Source organism: Phoca vitulina, unplaced genomic scaffold (genome assembly GCF_004348235.1).
Source record: "Phoca vitulina isolate PV1807 unplaced genomic scaffold, GSC_HSeal_1.0 scaffold20, whole genome shotgun sequence".
NCBI lineage: Eukaryota > Metazoa > Chordata > Mammalia > Carnivora > Phocidae > Phoca > Phoca vitulina.
The window spans coordinates 11433794-11448593 of record NW_022589723.1 but is presented as its reverse complement, the minus strand read 5'-3'; the positions used below and the strand labels follow the sequence as shown (position 1 = coordinate 11448593).

Sequence of the window (14800 nt, the reverse complement as noted above, 5' to 3'; positions counted from 1 at the left end):
TATAATAAAACACTTCATAAAAGAAAAAAGCCATTAAAAAAAAAAAAAAAGATTGGAAGAGGTAAGAAGGGATATGTGTTGCTCCAGAGAAGAGGAAGAAGAGTGTAATGACAGGGGACCGACGGAAGATTGGATACTATGTGAAGAAGACAGGACCAAGAAAAACTTTTAGTGGCAGAACAGTCCAAAACAACTTGAGAACAAGAAAATAACAAAGTTGAAATTTTGAACTGTTTGTTCTGCTGTGTGTAATGTGACTCTTTATGATCTCTAGGTTCTCCGTAGTTTATCCCTTAAGAAAACCTACAGTAAGATAAATAAGGTCTTAAGATCTAACGTACAATGTGGTGACTATAGTTGATAATGCTGTATTGTGTAGTTGAAATTTGTTAACAGAGTAGAACTTAGAAGCGCCTGGGTGGCTCAGTCATTAAGCGTCTGCCTTCAGCTCAAGTCATGATCCCAGGGTCCTGGGATCGAGCCCCACATCCAGCTCCCTGCTCAGCGGGAAGCCTGCTTCTCCCTCTCCCACTCCCTCTGCTTGTGTTCCCTCTCTCGCTGTCTCTCTCTCTGTCAAATAAATAAATAAGAACTTTAAAAAAAAAAAAAAGTAGAACTTAAATGCTTGTGGACACATTAAAAAAAGTAGATATAAAAAAAAGAACATAATACAGTACTATTTTTTTAAAGATTTTATTTATTTATTTGAGAGAGAGAGAGTACAAGCTGGGGAGAGAGGCAGAGGGAGAGGGAGAAACAGACTTCCTGCTGAGCAGGGAGCCCGATGCGGTGCTCGATCCCAGGACCCTGGGATCATGACCTGAGCCTAAGGCAGACCCTTAATGACTGAGCCACCCAGGTGCCCCAGTACTATTTTTTAAAAATAACCTGAAGCTAACCTCTGCATTTTCTCCTCAAAATAAACAAGCACCCACTGTTAAAGATTGTTTTTAAATAGATAAATGTTTCCTTTATCTAAAGCAAGGAAAGTGAGTTACAACAAACAATATATAGGCATACCTTATTTTATTGCACTTAATTGTGTTTTGCAGATACTGTGCTTTTTACAGTTGAAGGTTTGTGGCAAGCCTGTGGCAAGTCTGTTGGTACCATTTTTCCAACAGCATTTGTTCACTCCATGTCTCTGTGTCACATTTTGGTAATTCTCGCAATATTTCAGACTTTTCATTATTATTTTATTTGTTATGGTGATCAGTGATCTTTGATATTACTATTGTAACTGTTTTGGGCTGTCGCAAATTGCACCCATATAAGACAGCAAACTTAATTGACAAAGGTTGTGTGTGTTCTTACTGCTCCACTGACTGGCTATTCCCCTGTCTCTCTCACTCTCTTCAGGCCTCCCTATTCCCTGAAACTGAAATGTATTGAAATTATGCTAGTTAATAACCCTGCGATGGCCTCTAAGTGTTCAAGTGAAAGGAAGAGTCACACATCTTTCACTTTAAATCAAAAGCTAGAAATGATTAAGCTTAGTAGGGAAGGCATGGTGAAAGCTGAGTGAGGGCTGAAAGCCAGACCTCTTGTGCCAGTTAGCTAAGTTGTGAATGCAAAGGAAAAGTTCTTGAAGGAAATTAAAAGTGCTACTCCAGTGAACACATGAATGATTAGAAAGCAAAACAGCCTTATTGCTGATATGGAAAAAGTGTGAGGGGTCTGGATAGAAGGTCAAATCAACTACAATATTCCCTTACAGCAAAGCCTAATCTAGAGCAAGGCCATACTGCTCTTCAATTCTGTAAAGGCTGAGAGGGGTGAGGAAGCTACCGAAGAAAAGTTGGAAGCTAGCAGAGGTTGGTTCATGAGGTTTAAGGAAGGAAGCCATCTCCGTAACATAAAGTGCTAAAGTGCGAGATGAAGCAGCAAGTGCTGATGTAGAAGCTGCAGCAAGTTCTCCAGGAGATCTAGCTGAGATCATTAATGAAGGTGGCTCTACTCAACAACAGATCTTCAGTGTAGACAAAACAGCCTTGTATTGGAAGAAGATGCCATCTAGGACTTTAATAGCCAGAGAGAAGTCATTGCCTGGCTTCAAAGCTTCAAAAGACATGCTGACTTTTTTGTTATGGGCTAATGCAACTGATGTCTTCAAGTTGAAGCCAGTGCTCATTTGCGTTTCTGAAAATCCTAAGGCCCTTAAGAATTACATGAAAACTAGTTTGCCTGTGCTCTATAAATGGAATAACAAAGCCTTGATGACAACATTTCTGTTTACAACATGGTTTACTGAATATTTTAAACTCACTGATGAGACCTACTGCTCAGATAAAAGATTCTCTTCAAAATGTGACTGCTCACTGACAGTGCATCTGTTTACCCAAGAGCTCTGATGGAGATGTACAATAAGATTAATGTTGTTTTGATGCTAACAGAGCATCCATTCTGCAGCCCGTGGATCAAGGAGTCATTTCAATGTTCAAGTCTTATTTAAGAAATACATATCATAAAACTACACCTGCCGTAGATAGTAATTCCTCTGATGGGTCTGGGCAAAGTAAATTGAAAGGTTTATGGAAAGGATTCATCATTTTAGATACCATTAAGAACATTCATGATTCATGCAAAGAAGGAAAAAACATGAAAAGGAATTTGGAAGAAGTTGATTCCAACCTTCAAGGATGACTTTGAGGGGTTCAGGACTTCATTGGAGGAAAATAACTGCAGATGTGGTAAGAATAGCAAGAGAACTAAAGCGGGGCGCCTGGGTGGCTCAGTTCGTTAAGCGACTGCCTTCGGCTCAGGTCATGATCCTGGAGTCCCGGGATTGAGTCCCACATCGGGCTCCCTGCTCGGCAGGGAGTCTGCTTCTCCCTCTGACCCTCCTCCCTCTCATGCTCTCTGTCTCTCATTCTCTCTCTCGCAAATAAATAAATAAAATCTTTAAAAAAAAAAAAAAAAGAATAGCAAGAGAACTAAAGCTTGAAGACATGACTGAATTGCTGCAATCTATGAGCAAGCTGTAATGGATGATGAGTTGCTTTTGATGGGTGAGCAGTGGTTTCTTGAGACAGTCTTCCTGGTGAAGACTGTTGAAATGACAACAGATTTAGAATATTCCATAAACATAGTTGATAAATTACTGGCAGGGTTTGAGAGGATTGACTTCAATTTTGAAAGAAGTTCAAGTGTAGATAAAATGCTATCAAGTAGCATTGCATGGAACAGAAGAATTGTTGATGAAAGAGTTCAGTCAATGTGGTATATATCCTTCATTGTTGTCTTATTTTAAGAAATTGCTACAGCCACCCCTTCTTCAGCAGCCACCATGCTGATCAGTCAGCAGCCATCAACATCAAGGCAAGACCCTCCACCAGCAAAAAGATTACCACTTACTGAAACCTTAGATGATGGTTAGCATTTTAAACAGTATTTTTAAATTAAGGTATATACGTCATTTTTTAGATATAATGACAATAATTTAGATACTTAATAGACTACAGTATAGTGTAAATGTAACTTTTATAAGTACTAGGAAACCAAAAAAGTCATTTGACTCACTTTATCATGCTATTTACTGTTTTTCAGTGGTCTGAAACTAAACCTGTATGATCTCTGAGATATGCCTATATTCATACAATCATCCCCTTTAATCAGAAATAAATGTTTTCAAATGAAGCTTAAAAAGTTATGAAAGAAAAAAATTCTCATGGTATACTTTTATATGGAAAAAGCAAAATATATAAAATTATGCATTCAGTTTTTGGTGTTTCTTTTAAAACATTGTATATATAATACTTAACCATAATTTATTTTAATTGTTTATCTATTATTGGGGGAATGTAATTAGGATTGTTATTTTTTTTTTTATAGTAAGCAGTGTTGCTATAAACATCTTTTTTTTAATTAACATATAATGTATTATTTGTTTCAGGGGTACAGGTCTGTGATTCATCAGTCTTACACAGTTCATAGCACTCATCATAGCACATAGCCTCCCCAATGTCCATCACCCAGAACATCTTTTTTTTTTTTTTTTTTAAAGATTAATCTATTTTAGAGAGCATGTGTGTGGGTGGTGGCAGGGGCAGAGGGAGATGGGGAGAATCTCAAGCTGACTCCACACTGAGCGTGGAGCGCAACCTGGGCTCAAACTCACCACCCTGAGATCATGACCCAAGCCAAAATCAAGATTCAGATGCTTAACCAACCAAGCCACGCAGGCACCCTGCTATAAATATCTTTATGTGTGAATCACTTATCTATTTGTAGGATTATTTCCTTAGGATAGGTTCTCAGAGGTGGAATTACTGGATTGAAAAATATGGACATTTCAGGAAATAGAAAGACAAGCCACAGATTAGGTGAAAGTCTGCAATACATGTATGTGATAAAGGACTGGTATCCAAAATGCGCAAAATACTCTTAAACAGTAAGAAAATTAACAACCCAGTTAAAAAATGGGCAAAAGATCTGAAACAGACTTCACTAAGAAGATATATAAATGGCCAACGAGTACATGAAAAATGCTTAGCATCATCTGTTATTAAATTAATACAAGAATGAAGTACCACTACACACCTATTAGAATGGCCTATCCATGAGGATAGGAGCAACAGGAACTCTTAATTCATTCCTGGGGGAAATACAAAATGGTACAGCTACTTTGGAAAACATTTTGGCAGTTTCTTACAGAAGTAAACATACTGTAACCATATGATCCAGCAGTTGTGTTCCTTAATATTTACCCAAATAAACGGAAAACTTACACCCACACAAAAAACTGCACAGGAATGTTTATAGCAGGTTTTTTCACATTTACCAAAACTTGGAAGCAACCAAGATATCCATCAATAGATGAATAGATAAGCCACTTCGGTATACCAGTACAATGGAATTTTTTTTTTTAAGATTTATTTATTTATTTGAGAGACAGAATGAGATAGAGAGAGTATGAGACGGGGGAGGGTTAGAGGGAGAAGCAGACTCCCTGCTGAGCAGGGAGCCGGATGCGGGACTCGATCCTGGGACTCCAGGATCATGACCTGAGCTGAAGGCAGTCGCTTAACCAACTGAGCCACCCAGGTGCCCCTACAGTGGAATATTCTTCAGTGATAAAAAGAAATGAGCTACTAAGAGATGGCAGGACCGTAAATGCATGTTACAAAGTGAAAGAAGCTACTGTGAAAGACTAGATACTGTGAGGTTCTAGCTGTATCACATTCTGGGAAAGGCAACACTGTGGAGACTAAAAAGTTCAGGGCCTGGGGGATGGTGGTGGGAGGGATGGAGGAATGAATAGGTGGAGCATGGGGGATATTTAGGGTAGTAAAACTATTCTGTATGATACTGAAGTGGTATATACATGTCATTATTAATTTTTAGAACCAAAAAAGTGTACAACACAGAGAACCCTAATGTAAATTGTGGACTTCAGTTAATAATAATGTATCAAAAAATATTGTATCAACATTGACTCCTCAATTGCAACAAATATATCACTCTAATACAAGGTGTCAATAATAGGGGAAACTGGTCGGGGGAAGAAGGGGTATATGGGAACTTGGTATTTTCTGCTTAATTTTTCTTTAAACCTAAAACTGTTCTAAAAAACAAAGTCTGTTAATTTTTATGAATTTCAAAAGTTCTTAGTACATTTTGCCAAAGTGCTTCAGGAAAGAATTATACCAAATGTACAAGAGTGGTATAGAATCCCGCAGAACCTGCAGAAACCTTTAAATAGAAACCCTTTAAACTAAAACCTTTCAAACTGAATCCAACTTAAAAAAAAATTTTCCCCACTTCATTGAAAAGTGTATTCCTGATTGTTCTAATGTTGTTTCTCGTTGCTTATTCTGGAATGGTGAATATGAAATACCCTTGCATTGCTACTTTGCCATCTTCCTGGATAAAAGGAACAGGCTGTTTGTTTTGCCATCATCCTTGCTGACAGGGCCAAGGTCATTGATTTGATAAGTAGATTAAATTACAGGAAGCCACGATCACAGTAATGTAGCTTTGATCAAACAACCAAAATAGTGGCTGAGTTCACCTAACCAGGGTCTTCTTGTATCTTGGAATACCAAAACCAGGTCTGCTTCTAACATTGGTGTCCTTTTATTGAACACATTCCAGAGTCAATTACAATAAGTCTGGAGAAGAAAACAAAGCCCACTATGAGTCTTCTTTTTCTTCTCCCTTTCCTGTGTAATGTTTCTATCTTCATTTACTAAATTGCAATGATATGTCTATGTGTCCTTCATCCCCATCTGACTGTAAACTCTCTAGGACAAGGCCCAGGTCTGACTTTACACCTCCTATGTCTTTCATAGTACCTGGGACATAGAGGCTTTCAACAAACATCTCTTGAAATGAAGTGTTAAGGGGCGCCTGGGTGGTTCAGTCGTTAAGCATCTGCCTTCGGCTCAGGTCATGATCTCAGGGTCCTGGGATCGAGCCCCACATCGGGCTCCCTGCTCGGCGGGAAGCCTGCTTCTCCCTCTCCCACTCCCTCTGCTTGTGTTCCCTCTCTCGCTGTGTCTCTCTCTGTCAAATAAATAAATAAAATCTTAAAAAAAAAAAAGAAAGAAATGAAGTGTTAGGATCAAGAAGACTAGATCATAGATAGAGCTGATATCTAACATTTAATTATAAAAATAACCATGAGGGTCTATTTTAACATCAGCCTGCTGTAATCCTACATGATGAGATTTATTCTTATATTGTCTTTGAAACACAACAGCACTAAAAAATAATTTACCCAGGGAATACAATAAAACTATCTTTTTAAAAATTCAAACAGTACAGAAAATATAAATAAAAATTATAGTTGCCATTCTGTCCCATTGTACTTTCTTTGTTAAACTAAATACCATTTAATGTATGTACATCCTTACAAATCTTTATGTATTTACAAACATGTACACACATTTATATGTTTAGGAGGGGTGTGTGTATGTGTGTATGTATATAGATGGGATCTTACTGTATATCCTATCTTGCAGTTTGTTTTCAACCTAACAGTATGTCATGGGGATAATTCTATGTTGATACATATAACAACAACTCCCCTGCCTTATTTAATTGTTGCATGTATTCCTATGCGGGATTATATCATCATATATATATATATATATTTTAAAGATTTTATTTATTTATTTGACAGAGAGATACACAGCGAGAGAGGGAGCACAAGCAGGGGGAGTGGGAGAGGGAGAACCAGGCTTCCCGCGGAGCAGGGAGCCCGACGCGGGGCTCGATCCCAGGATCCCGGGATCACGACCTGAGCCGAAGGCAGATGCTTAACGACTGAGCCACCCAGGCACCCTATATCATCATATATTTAGCCCTCTCCTTTTTTTTAGACAATTATGTTTCCAGTTTTTCACTGATCAAAAATATTGGAGTATACACATATACCTTTGTTTTCATATGAACCAATATATATATATTCAAGAATGCCTGAGGCTAGATATTTAGAGATAGATTTTCTGGATTGAAGGGTGTATGCATTTAAAATTTTGTTAGATTTTTGCCAAATATTTTCCTTGAATTACCATGAGCTACATTCTCAGTAAAAGAATATGAAAATGGGAACACCTGGGTGGCTTAGTCGGTTACGGGTTTGTCTCAGGTCATGATCCTGGGGTCCCGGGATCGAGCCCCGTGTTGGGCACCCTGCTCAGGGGGAGTCTGCTTCTCCCTTTTCCTCTGCCCCTCACCCCCGCTTGTGTGCTCTCTCTCTTAAATAAATAAATAAAATCTTAAAAAAAAAAAAAAAGAATATGAAAATGTTCTTTTTCCGCAACTGTCCCCAATCTTTAGTCTTTTTTTACATTTTGCCATCTGTTAGATAGATTTCAGATTATTGAATAATGTCATTATTTTAATTTGCTTATCTGTAGTATTAACATCTTTTCGTATTTTAATTGTTTAATTTCTTCTATGTATTGTTTATTTCTTTACTCATTTTTCTATTGCCTTTTACTTACTGCTATGTTACATACTTTACAAATATTATCTTATTATGTTTGTTTTTTAAAAACTTGTTTTTGGGGCGCCTGTGTGGCTCAGTAGGTGGAGCATCTGCCTTCGGCTCAGGCCATGATCCCAGGGTCCTGGGATCGAGCCCCGCATGGGGCTCCCTGCTCCGCGGGAAGCCTGCTTCTCCCTTTCCCATTCCCTCTGCTTGTGTTCCCTCTCTCACTGTGTCTCTCTCTGTCAAATAAATAAATAAAATCTAAAAAAAAAATTAAAAAAACCTTGTTTTTAAGTGTGATTTATTGAGATATAATTTATATAAAATGAAATCTACACTTAAAGTGTACAGTTTGAAGTTATTACAAACATTATACAGTTCAGTAGCCACCACCACAATCAAGACATGTTTTGACATCTGCCAGGTACCCTTTGCATTCAGTTGCCTTGCCTCCATACCCCTAGTTCCCGGCAGTCACTGAATTGTTTTCTGTCCCTATATTTTTGCCTTTTGAGAATGTCATATAAATGAAATCATACAGTGTGTAGTGTTTCCTGTGTGGATTTTTTTCACTTAGCATAATGCCTTTGAAATCCTCTCATATATCAGCATTTTGTTCCTTTTATTGCCATTGTATGGATCTGCTACAATTTCTTTTCATCAGTTGGTGCACATTTATTTCCAGCTTTTAAATAAAGCTTCTTTAAACATTCATGTACAAGTCTTTGTGTGGGGAAATGTTTGCATTTCTCGTGAGTAGCCTAGGAGTAGGATTGCTGAATCTTAAGTGTATATTTGATTTTATAAGATCTGTTTTCTACCTTTTAACTTGATCTATGCTATCATTTGTCTTGACATTTTAAATATATATATATTGTTAAATTTGCCAGATTTTTTTAAGGCTTCTAGATTTTGTGCCTTGCTTCTATGCCATTCCCTATTCTAAGATTATGCTTTTACTTTTTTTTTTTTTAAGATTTTATTTATTTATTTGACAGAGAGATAGAGCCAGAGGGCACAAGTGGGGAGAATGGCAGAGGGAGAGGGAGAAGCAGGCTCCCCGCTGAGCAGGGCACCCGACACGGGGCTCAGTTCCAGGCCCCTGGGATCATGACCTGAGCTTAACCATCTGAGCCACCTAGGTGCCCCTAGTCTGTCAGTTTTAATGGTATCTTTGATTTCCTCTTAATACCTGTGTAATAGTTGATAATCTTATTTTCTCTTTCCCTTGTCCCAATTTTTAGTTGTAGCCCTTCTGATTGTTAGATCATATAATGTTTACGTTCTTCATCCATGTCCTTACTTTTGATTTGTATCTTAACTCTGCAATTAAATTTATAAAATGTTCACCATCTGTCCTTTTTCTGAGGTCTTCCTAGTCACCTCTTGGTCAGATGAAGCTCATCCTCTAAGGGTTGGTGAACTAGTTTGTGGGTCAGATCTGATTCACTGCCTGTTTCTGTATGGCCTGCAAGCTAAGTTTGTTTTTATATTTCTAGGTGGTTGGGGAAAAGATAAAGTAGTAATTTATGATACATGAAAATTATGTGAAATTAAAATTCCTATTTCATGAAAATTATATAAAATTAAAATTCTAGTGCCCATAAATCAAGTTTTATTGGAACATAACCTTGCTTGTGAATGTATTTATTATCTGTGGCTGTTTCTGCACTACAACAGTAGATTTGAGTAATTCAACAGAGATTATATGACCCAAAAAGCCTAACATATTTACTATCTGTTCTTTTTTTTTTTTTTTTAAGTAGGGCTTGAACTCATGACCCTGAGATCAAGACCTGAGCTGAGATCCAGAGTCAGATGCTTAACTGACTGAGCATCCAGGCACCCCACTATCTGTTCCTTTATACATAAAGTTTGCTGATCTCTGTTCAAGTAGATTTCTCAGGAAGGGCTCATGTATACAGTATTCCCGATGTTCCAACATGTTCAAAATTGTATTTTATAGCTTGGTTGGAGATAACATCCTTGATTTGCATTTTCTTTCCTTGAAAACACAGCTCTGCTGTTGTCTTGTTTTATACGTTGTCATTGAAAAGTCTGATACCAGTCTAATTTTTTTTTTTTTATTAGAGAGAGAGATATAGCGAGAGAGGGATCAAAAGCAGGGGGAGTGGGAGAGGGAGAAGCAGGCTTCCCACTGAGCAAGGACCCCGATGCGGGGCTCGATCCCAGGACCCTGGGATCATGACCTGAGCTGAAGGCAGACGCTTAACAACTGAACCACCCAGGCGCCCCACCAGTCTAATATTCTTATACTGTGTTATTTCATCTTTTTGCCAGAAAGCCTCAGGACATTTATCTTTAAAGTCTTAGAGTTTTAGTAGGATATACTTCAGAGTTGATCATATTAGGTGAGTTTTAGTTACTCATGGGTGTTTTCAGTGTGTAGATTCAGGTCTTCTTTTATTTTAGGAAATTTCCTTAGATTACAGTTTTAAGTATCAGCTCTGTTCCATTGTTCAGATTTTCTTCTTTGGTGACTCCAGTTAATGCCTGTTTTCTGTTGCAACCCCTTTCTCTCTGACCTTGTATTTCTTTAATTACCGCATTTTCATTTCTTGATTGTTTCTCCTGCTTTGTTTAATGTTATTTATTAATTTTTCATTTGAATGTATTGTCTTGGACACCTTGTAATTTAGAATTCATTTCTGATAGGATTTTCTAGTTCTCTTCTGTTTTTTTTTTCCTGAGTTCAGTCAGGTCTCATTTATTCCTTTTTTGTCCACTTCTGTTCTTAGTTTATTTCTAATTAAAGCTGCTTTAATCTGATTAAGGGTTTTCATATCCCCCAAATGCTTGTTTGAGGCTATGTAATTAAGTTTGAAACATTAGATTACAGTTTTCTTCAGCTTTGTGATTGGGTTTTGGCTCTTACTGCATTTTTTGCCTTTCTTTTTTGGTAATAGTTCTGTATGAATATGGTCTACTTCTTTTTTATTTCATGGACAGTGTCCACAAGTGCTCTCTTCTATAAGTTTGGTCCTCTTCTGTGTAATTTCTTTTATAGATGATGTTGGTAGTAGAGGTGAGGTGAGGAGAGTGGCCTGTGTTGTTTCTCTCATTTCTGTAGGATCCTTAATTTTCCCTTTTTATTTCCTTTTTTCATTTATTGCCACACTGTTAAGGTTTATCACTTTTTTTTTTTTAATGTATTTCATTTTCCTCCAAAAGCAGTGCTTCTCTCAGGTTGCCACTTCTGGTCATGCTCACTTTTGATCTTTCCCTGGGAACTGCCAAGTCTCAACCTATGTTCCTCAACATTGGGTGTGACTTTGTGTGTGCTTCATCTAAGTCCTCTGTACCTCTCTGTTTTCTTTCATGGATCTCTTAAGCTCCTCTCTCGTCTGCATTTGTAGGCTTGAAGCGATAGGCAATAGGAACTCTAATGGAACAAGTCATTTGAAGGCCGTTGGCATTTATTTTTCATCTCTCAGTAATGCTGCAGACATGAATCGTGTGATTTTATTGCTCTCCTTGTTTATTTTATGTTTTGGAGAGGGAGGTTTTGGGGAAGATTCAAAATCAGGCCACTGTCATCATCCTATATCAGGATTCATATATGTTGCATCATTTATTTTTTTGTTTGCAGGAACCCTGAAAGGAAAAATAAATAGTAAATAATAATAGTAAAAGTGAAAGTAAATAATTTTAATTGCAGTGGAACATCAAATAGATGTAAATACTGTAAACATTTCTTAACTATATAAGTATTATTATAATGATTTTTAGAAGTGTGTTTAAGCAGAAAAATGTCATTACTCAAGCATTCTAGGTGTTGCATAGTGGGCTGTTTTGTTTTTGTTTTTTTTTTTTGCATACTTCACAGTCTGTTCTCCATTAGTACACAATTTTAAAAACTATTATTTAAAAGTTAGATGTTTCAAAGCATATTTGTTTCAAAATTTTGTCAGTTTTGAAGGCTCATTTTTGTTGTGATTAAGTATTCAGATTTTTATTTATTTTGGTTAACTAAAATGGTTTTTGGTTTATTTGGTTTCTATTATATTAATGGCAATTAAGGTTTAAGTATTGGGGAGCATTTATTATTTGAGTCATCTTCATCCTTCTTGCTTTGAATTGTGTTTGAAATCAAGACAAACTCATTTTTCATTTATCAGATGCATACTTCTACTGGAGGGGGATTTTGTGACTGTGGAGACACAGAGGCATGGAAAACTGGCCCTTTTTGTGTAAGTCATGAACCTGGAAGAGCAGGTACTACAAAAGAGGTAAGAATAGTATTTTTAAAAATTGCTAATTATTTTAAGCTTGATGCAATTAGATAGAAAGAAATGTTATGTGTATGGGTTAAACTCAATTCCATTAAGAAGCCTGCTTTTTATGTTCCAGTATTTAAATGTAAGGAGTTTTATTCCACTCTGTATTCTTTGTCTAAAGAGTGAATTTCTTCTGCTTGTTAAGCAGTCAATTTGATAAGTAAGAGTAAACGACATATAAGGCTAAAAGAGCAAATGGAACAGTAGAACTGACATGTAACTTCAGTAATTCCTTTTCTTAAAGAAAAAACAGTCAGTAAGTTGATTATCTGCTATATATCCTAATCAAGAAAAGTGAGTAAGCCCAGATAAAGGCTATTAGGAAGGAGAATGAGGAAAAAACAAAAACCCACAGATACAGAAGAAATTAAAGGGGTATAAAAGACTCTTGATAAGACTGTGCAAGTACATTTGAAAAATGGATTATTTTATCAGACTGTATAAAATTTCATGATTTTTTTCAAACGTGGAGAAAATTTGAACAGTTAATAACCAATGAAGAAATTTGGAATGTTGTTATAAGAAAGTACTTCCTAATAAGTACTTCCTATGTTCAAATGGTTTCACAGAGTAACTCTTTTCAGAACTGCAAGAAATAAATAGTTTTTGTACGCTTTAAACTGTTCCAGATAATCCTCTAGCATTGAATACCCCTAGGGCCCAGATTTTGATCTCTTTAAGTACTATTACCTGACCAGGTCTGAGTCAAGGAATAGGTAAGCTTATGAGGATGGGTTTGTGTCTAAAGAATCTAGGACCCAGCTTGAAAGAGCTGTCATTGATCGGAGTTGGACAATTGGAGCATCAAAATAATACTAATAACTACTATAATTGATTGAATCATAATGTATGAAAATTCATGAGTGCCTAATAAAACTTGCAGAGAACTTAAACAAACAAATAATTTTGCCATGGCAGTGGTTCGTTGCCATGGCAATGGTTATTATATTAATTTCTCACTTTAAAAACTGGTAATTAAAGAGAATGAACTAAGCATTTATTCTACCATTTTTTTAAAAGATTTTATTTATTTTAGAGAGGGAGAGAGCGTGTGCGAGAGCAGGAGTGGGCGGAGGGGCAGAGTGAGAGAATTTGAAGCAGACCACGTCCTGAACTCGCTCTGAACTGGGACCCCTACTCGGGGCTCTATCCCACGACCCTGAGATCATGACCTGAGCCGAAATTGAGAGTTGGACGTTTAACCAACTGAGTCACTCAGGAGGCCCTATTCTACCTTTTCAATAGGAATTATATTTCATGGTAAACAAGTATTTCCAGTTTATGAGGTAAAGCTCTTCTTTCTAGGTGATTGCTAGCTAGCTAATAGAGACGGGATAATAGAATTAGAATAATCAACATTTTGCAAACCTTGAGGAAATATTTGATTCAGGCAAGGCTCATTAATGGATGCTAAATCCATTAAGACATGAGTTGATAAAGAACAATATTCACATAGTTCTAAATTGTCATGTCATAGATTACTTGCTAGGCATACAGAAAAAAAGTGAAACTTTATAATGGAGATATCATATTGTCATCTCCTGAAACTGGTCATCAGTATTAGCATCATTACTAATAGTGGGGTGATATGGCATAATGAGCCTCCTCACAGGATGTAAAATAAAGTACATAGGTTAACATCTAAAAATCAGCTCACTTGGCAGCACATATGCTAAAATTGAAATGATAAAGAGAAGATTAGCATGGCCCCTGTGTAAGGATGACACACAAACTGGTGAAGTGTTCCATATTTTTATGATTTCACTCATATGTGGAATTTAAGAAACAAAACAGATGAACATAAGGGAAAGAAGAAAAAAAAAAAGAGAGGGAGACAAACCATAAGAGACTCTTAACTATAGAGAATAAACTGAGGGTTGCTGGGGGCAGGGGGATGGGCTAAATGGGTGATGGATATTAAAGAGGGCACTGTGATAAGCACTGGGTGTTATATGTAAGTGATGAATCACTAAATTCTACTCCTGAAACTAGTATTACACTTTATATGTTAACTAAAAGAAATTTGAAATATTGGGAAAAAATAAAATTTTCTAAAAACTGAAAAAAACATACCGCATGATCATCTTAATAGATGTTGCAACGACGTGGATGAACTAGAGGGTATTATGCTAAGTGAAATAAGTCAATCAGAGAAAGACATGTATCATATGATCTCACTGATATAAGGAATTCTTAATCTCAGGAAACAAACTGAGGGTTGCTGGAGTGGTGGGGGGTGGGAGGGATGGGGTGGCTGGGTGATAGACATCGGGGAGGGTATGTGCTATCGTGAGCACTGTGAATTGTGTAAGACTGATGAATCACAGACCTGTACCTCTGAAACAAATAATACATTATATGTTAAAAAAAAAAAGAAGAAGAAGAAGATAGCAGGAAGGGAAAAATGAAGGCGGGGGGAATCAGAGGGGGAGACGAACCATGAGAGACTATGGACTCTGAGAAACAAACTGAGGGTTGTAGAGGGGAGGGGGGTAGGGGGATGGGTTAGCCTGGTGATGGGTATTAAAGAGGGCACGTACTGAATGGAGCACTGGGTGTTATATGC

General features: G+C 37.1%; 1 protein-coding gene and 1 non-coding gene across 4 annotated transcripts in view; both read left to right on the top strand.

The window, feature by feature from the left end:
- Window positions 1-14800, top strand: part of UBR1 (ubiquitin protein ligase E3 component n-recognin 1) — a 150863-nt gene that overhangs the window by 19881 nt on the left and 116182 nt on the right. For all 3 annotated transcript variants that reach the window (XM_032417970.1, XM_032417971.1, XM_032417972.1), the window contains exon 4: window positions 12076-12186. In XM_032417970.1, coding sequence (XP_032273861.1) covers window positions 12076-12186 — 111 coding nt within the window. The remainder of the gene's footprint in view (window positions 1-12075; window positions 12187-14800) is intronic.
- LOC116640882 lies at window positions 13886-13989 on the top strand. Its single transcript, XR_004301099.1, has one exon. It is a non-coding gene; the product is annotated as a U6 spliceosomal RNA (small nuclear RNA).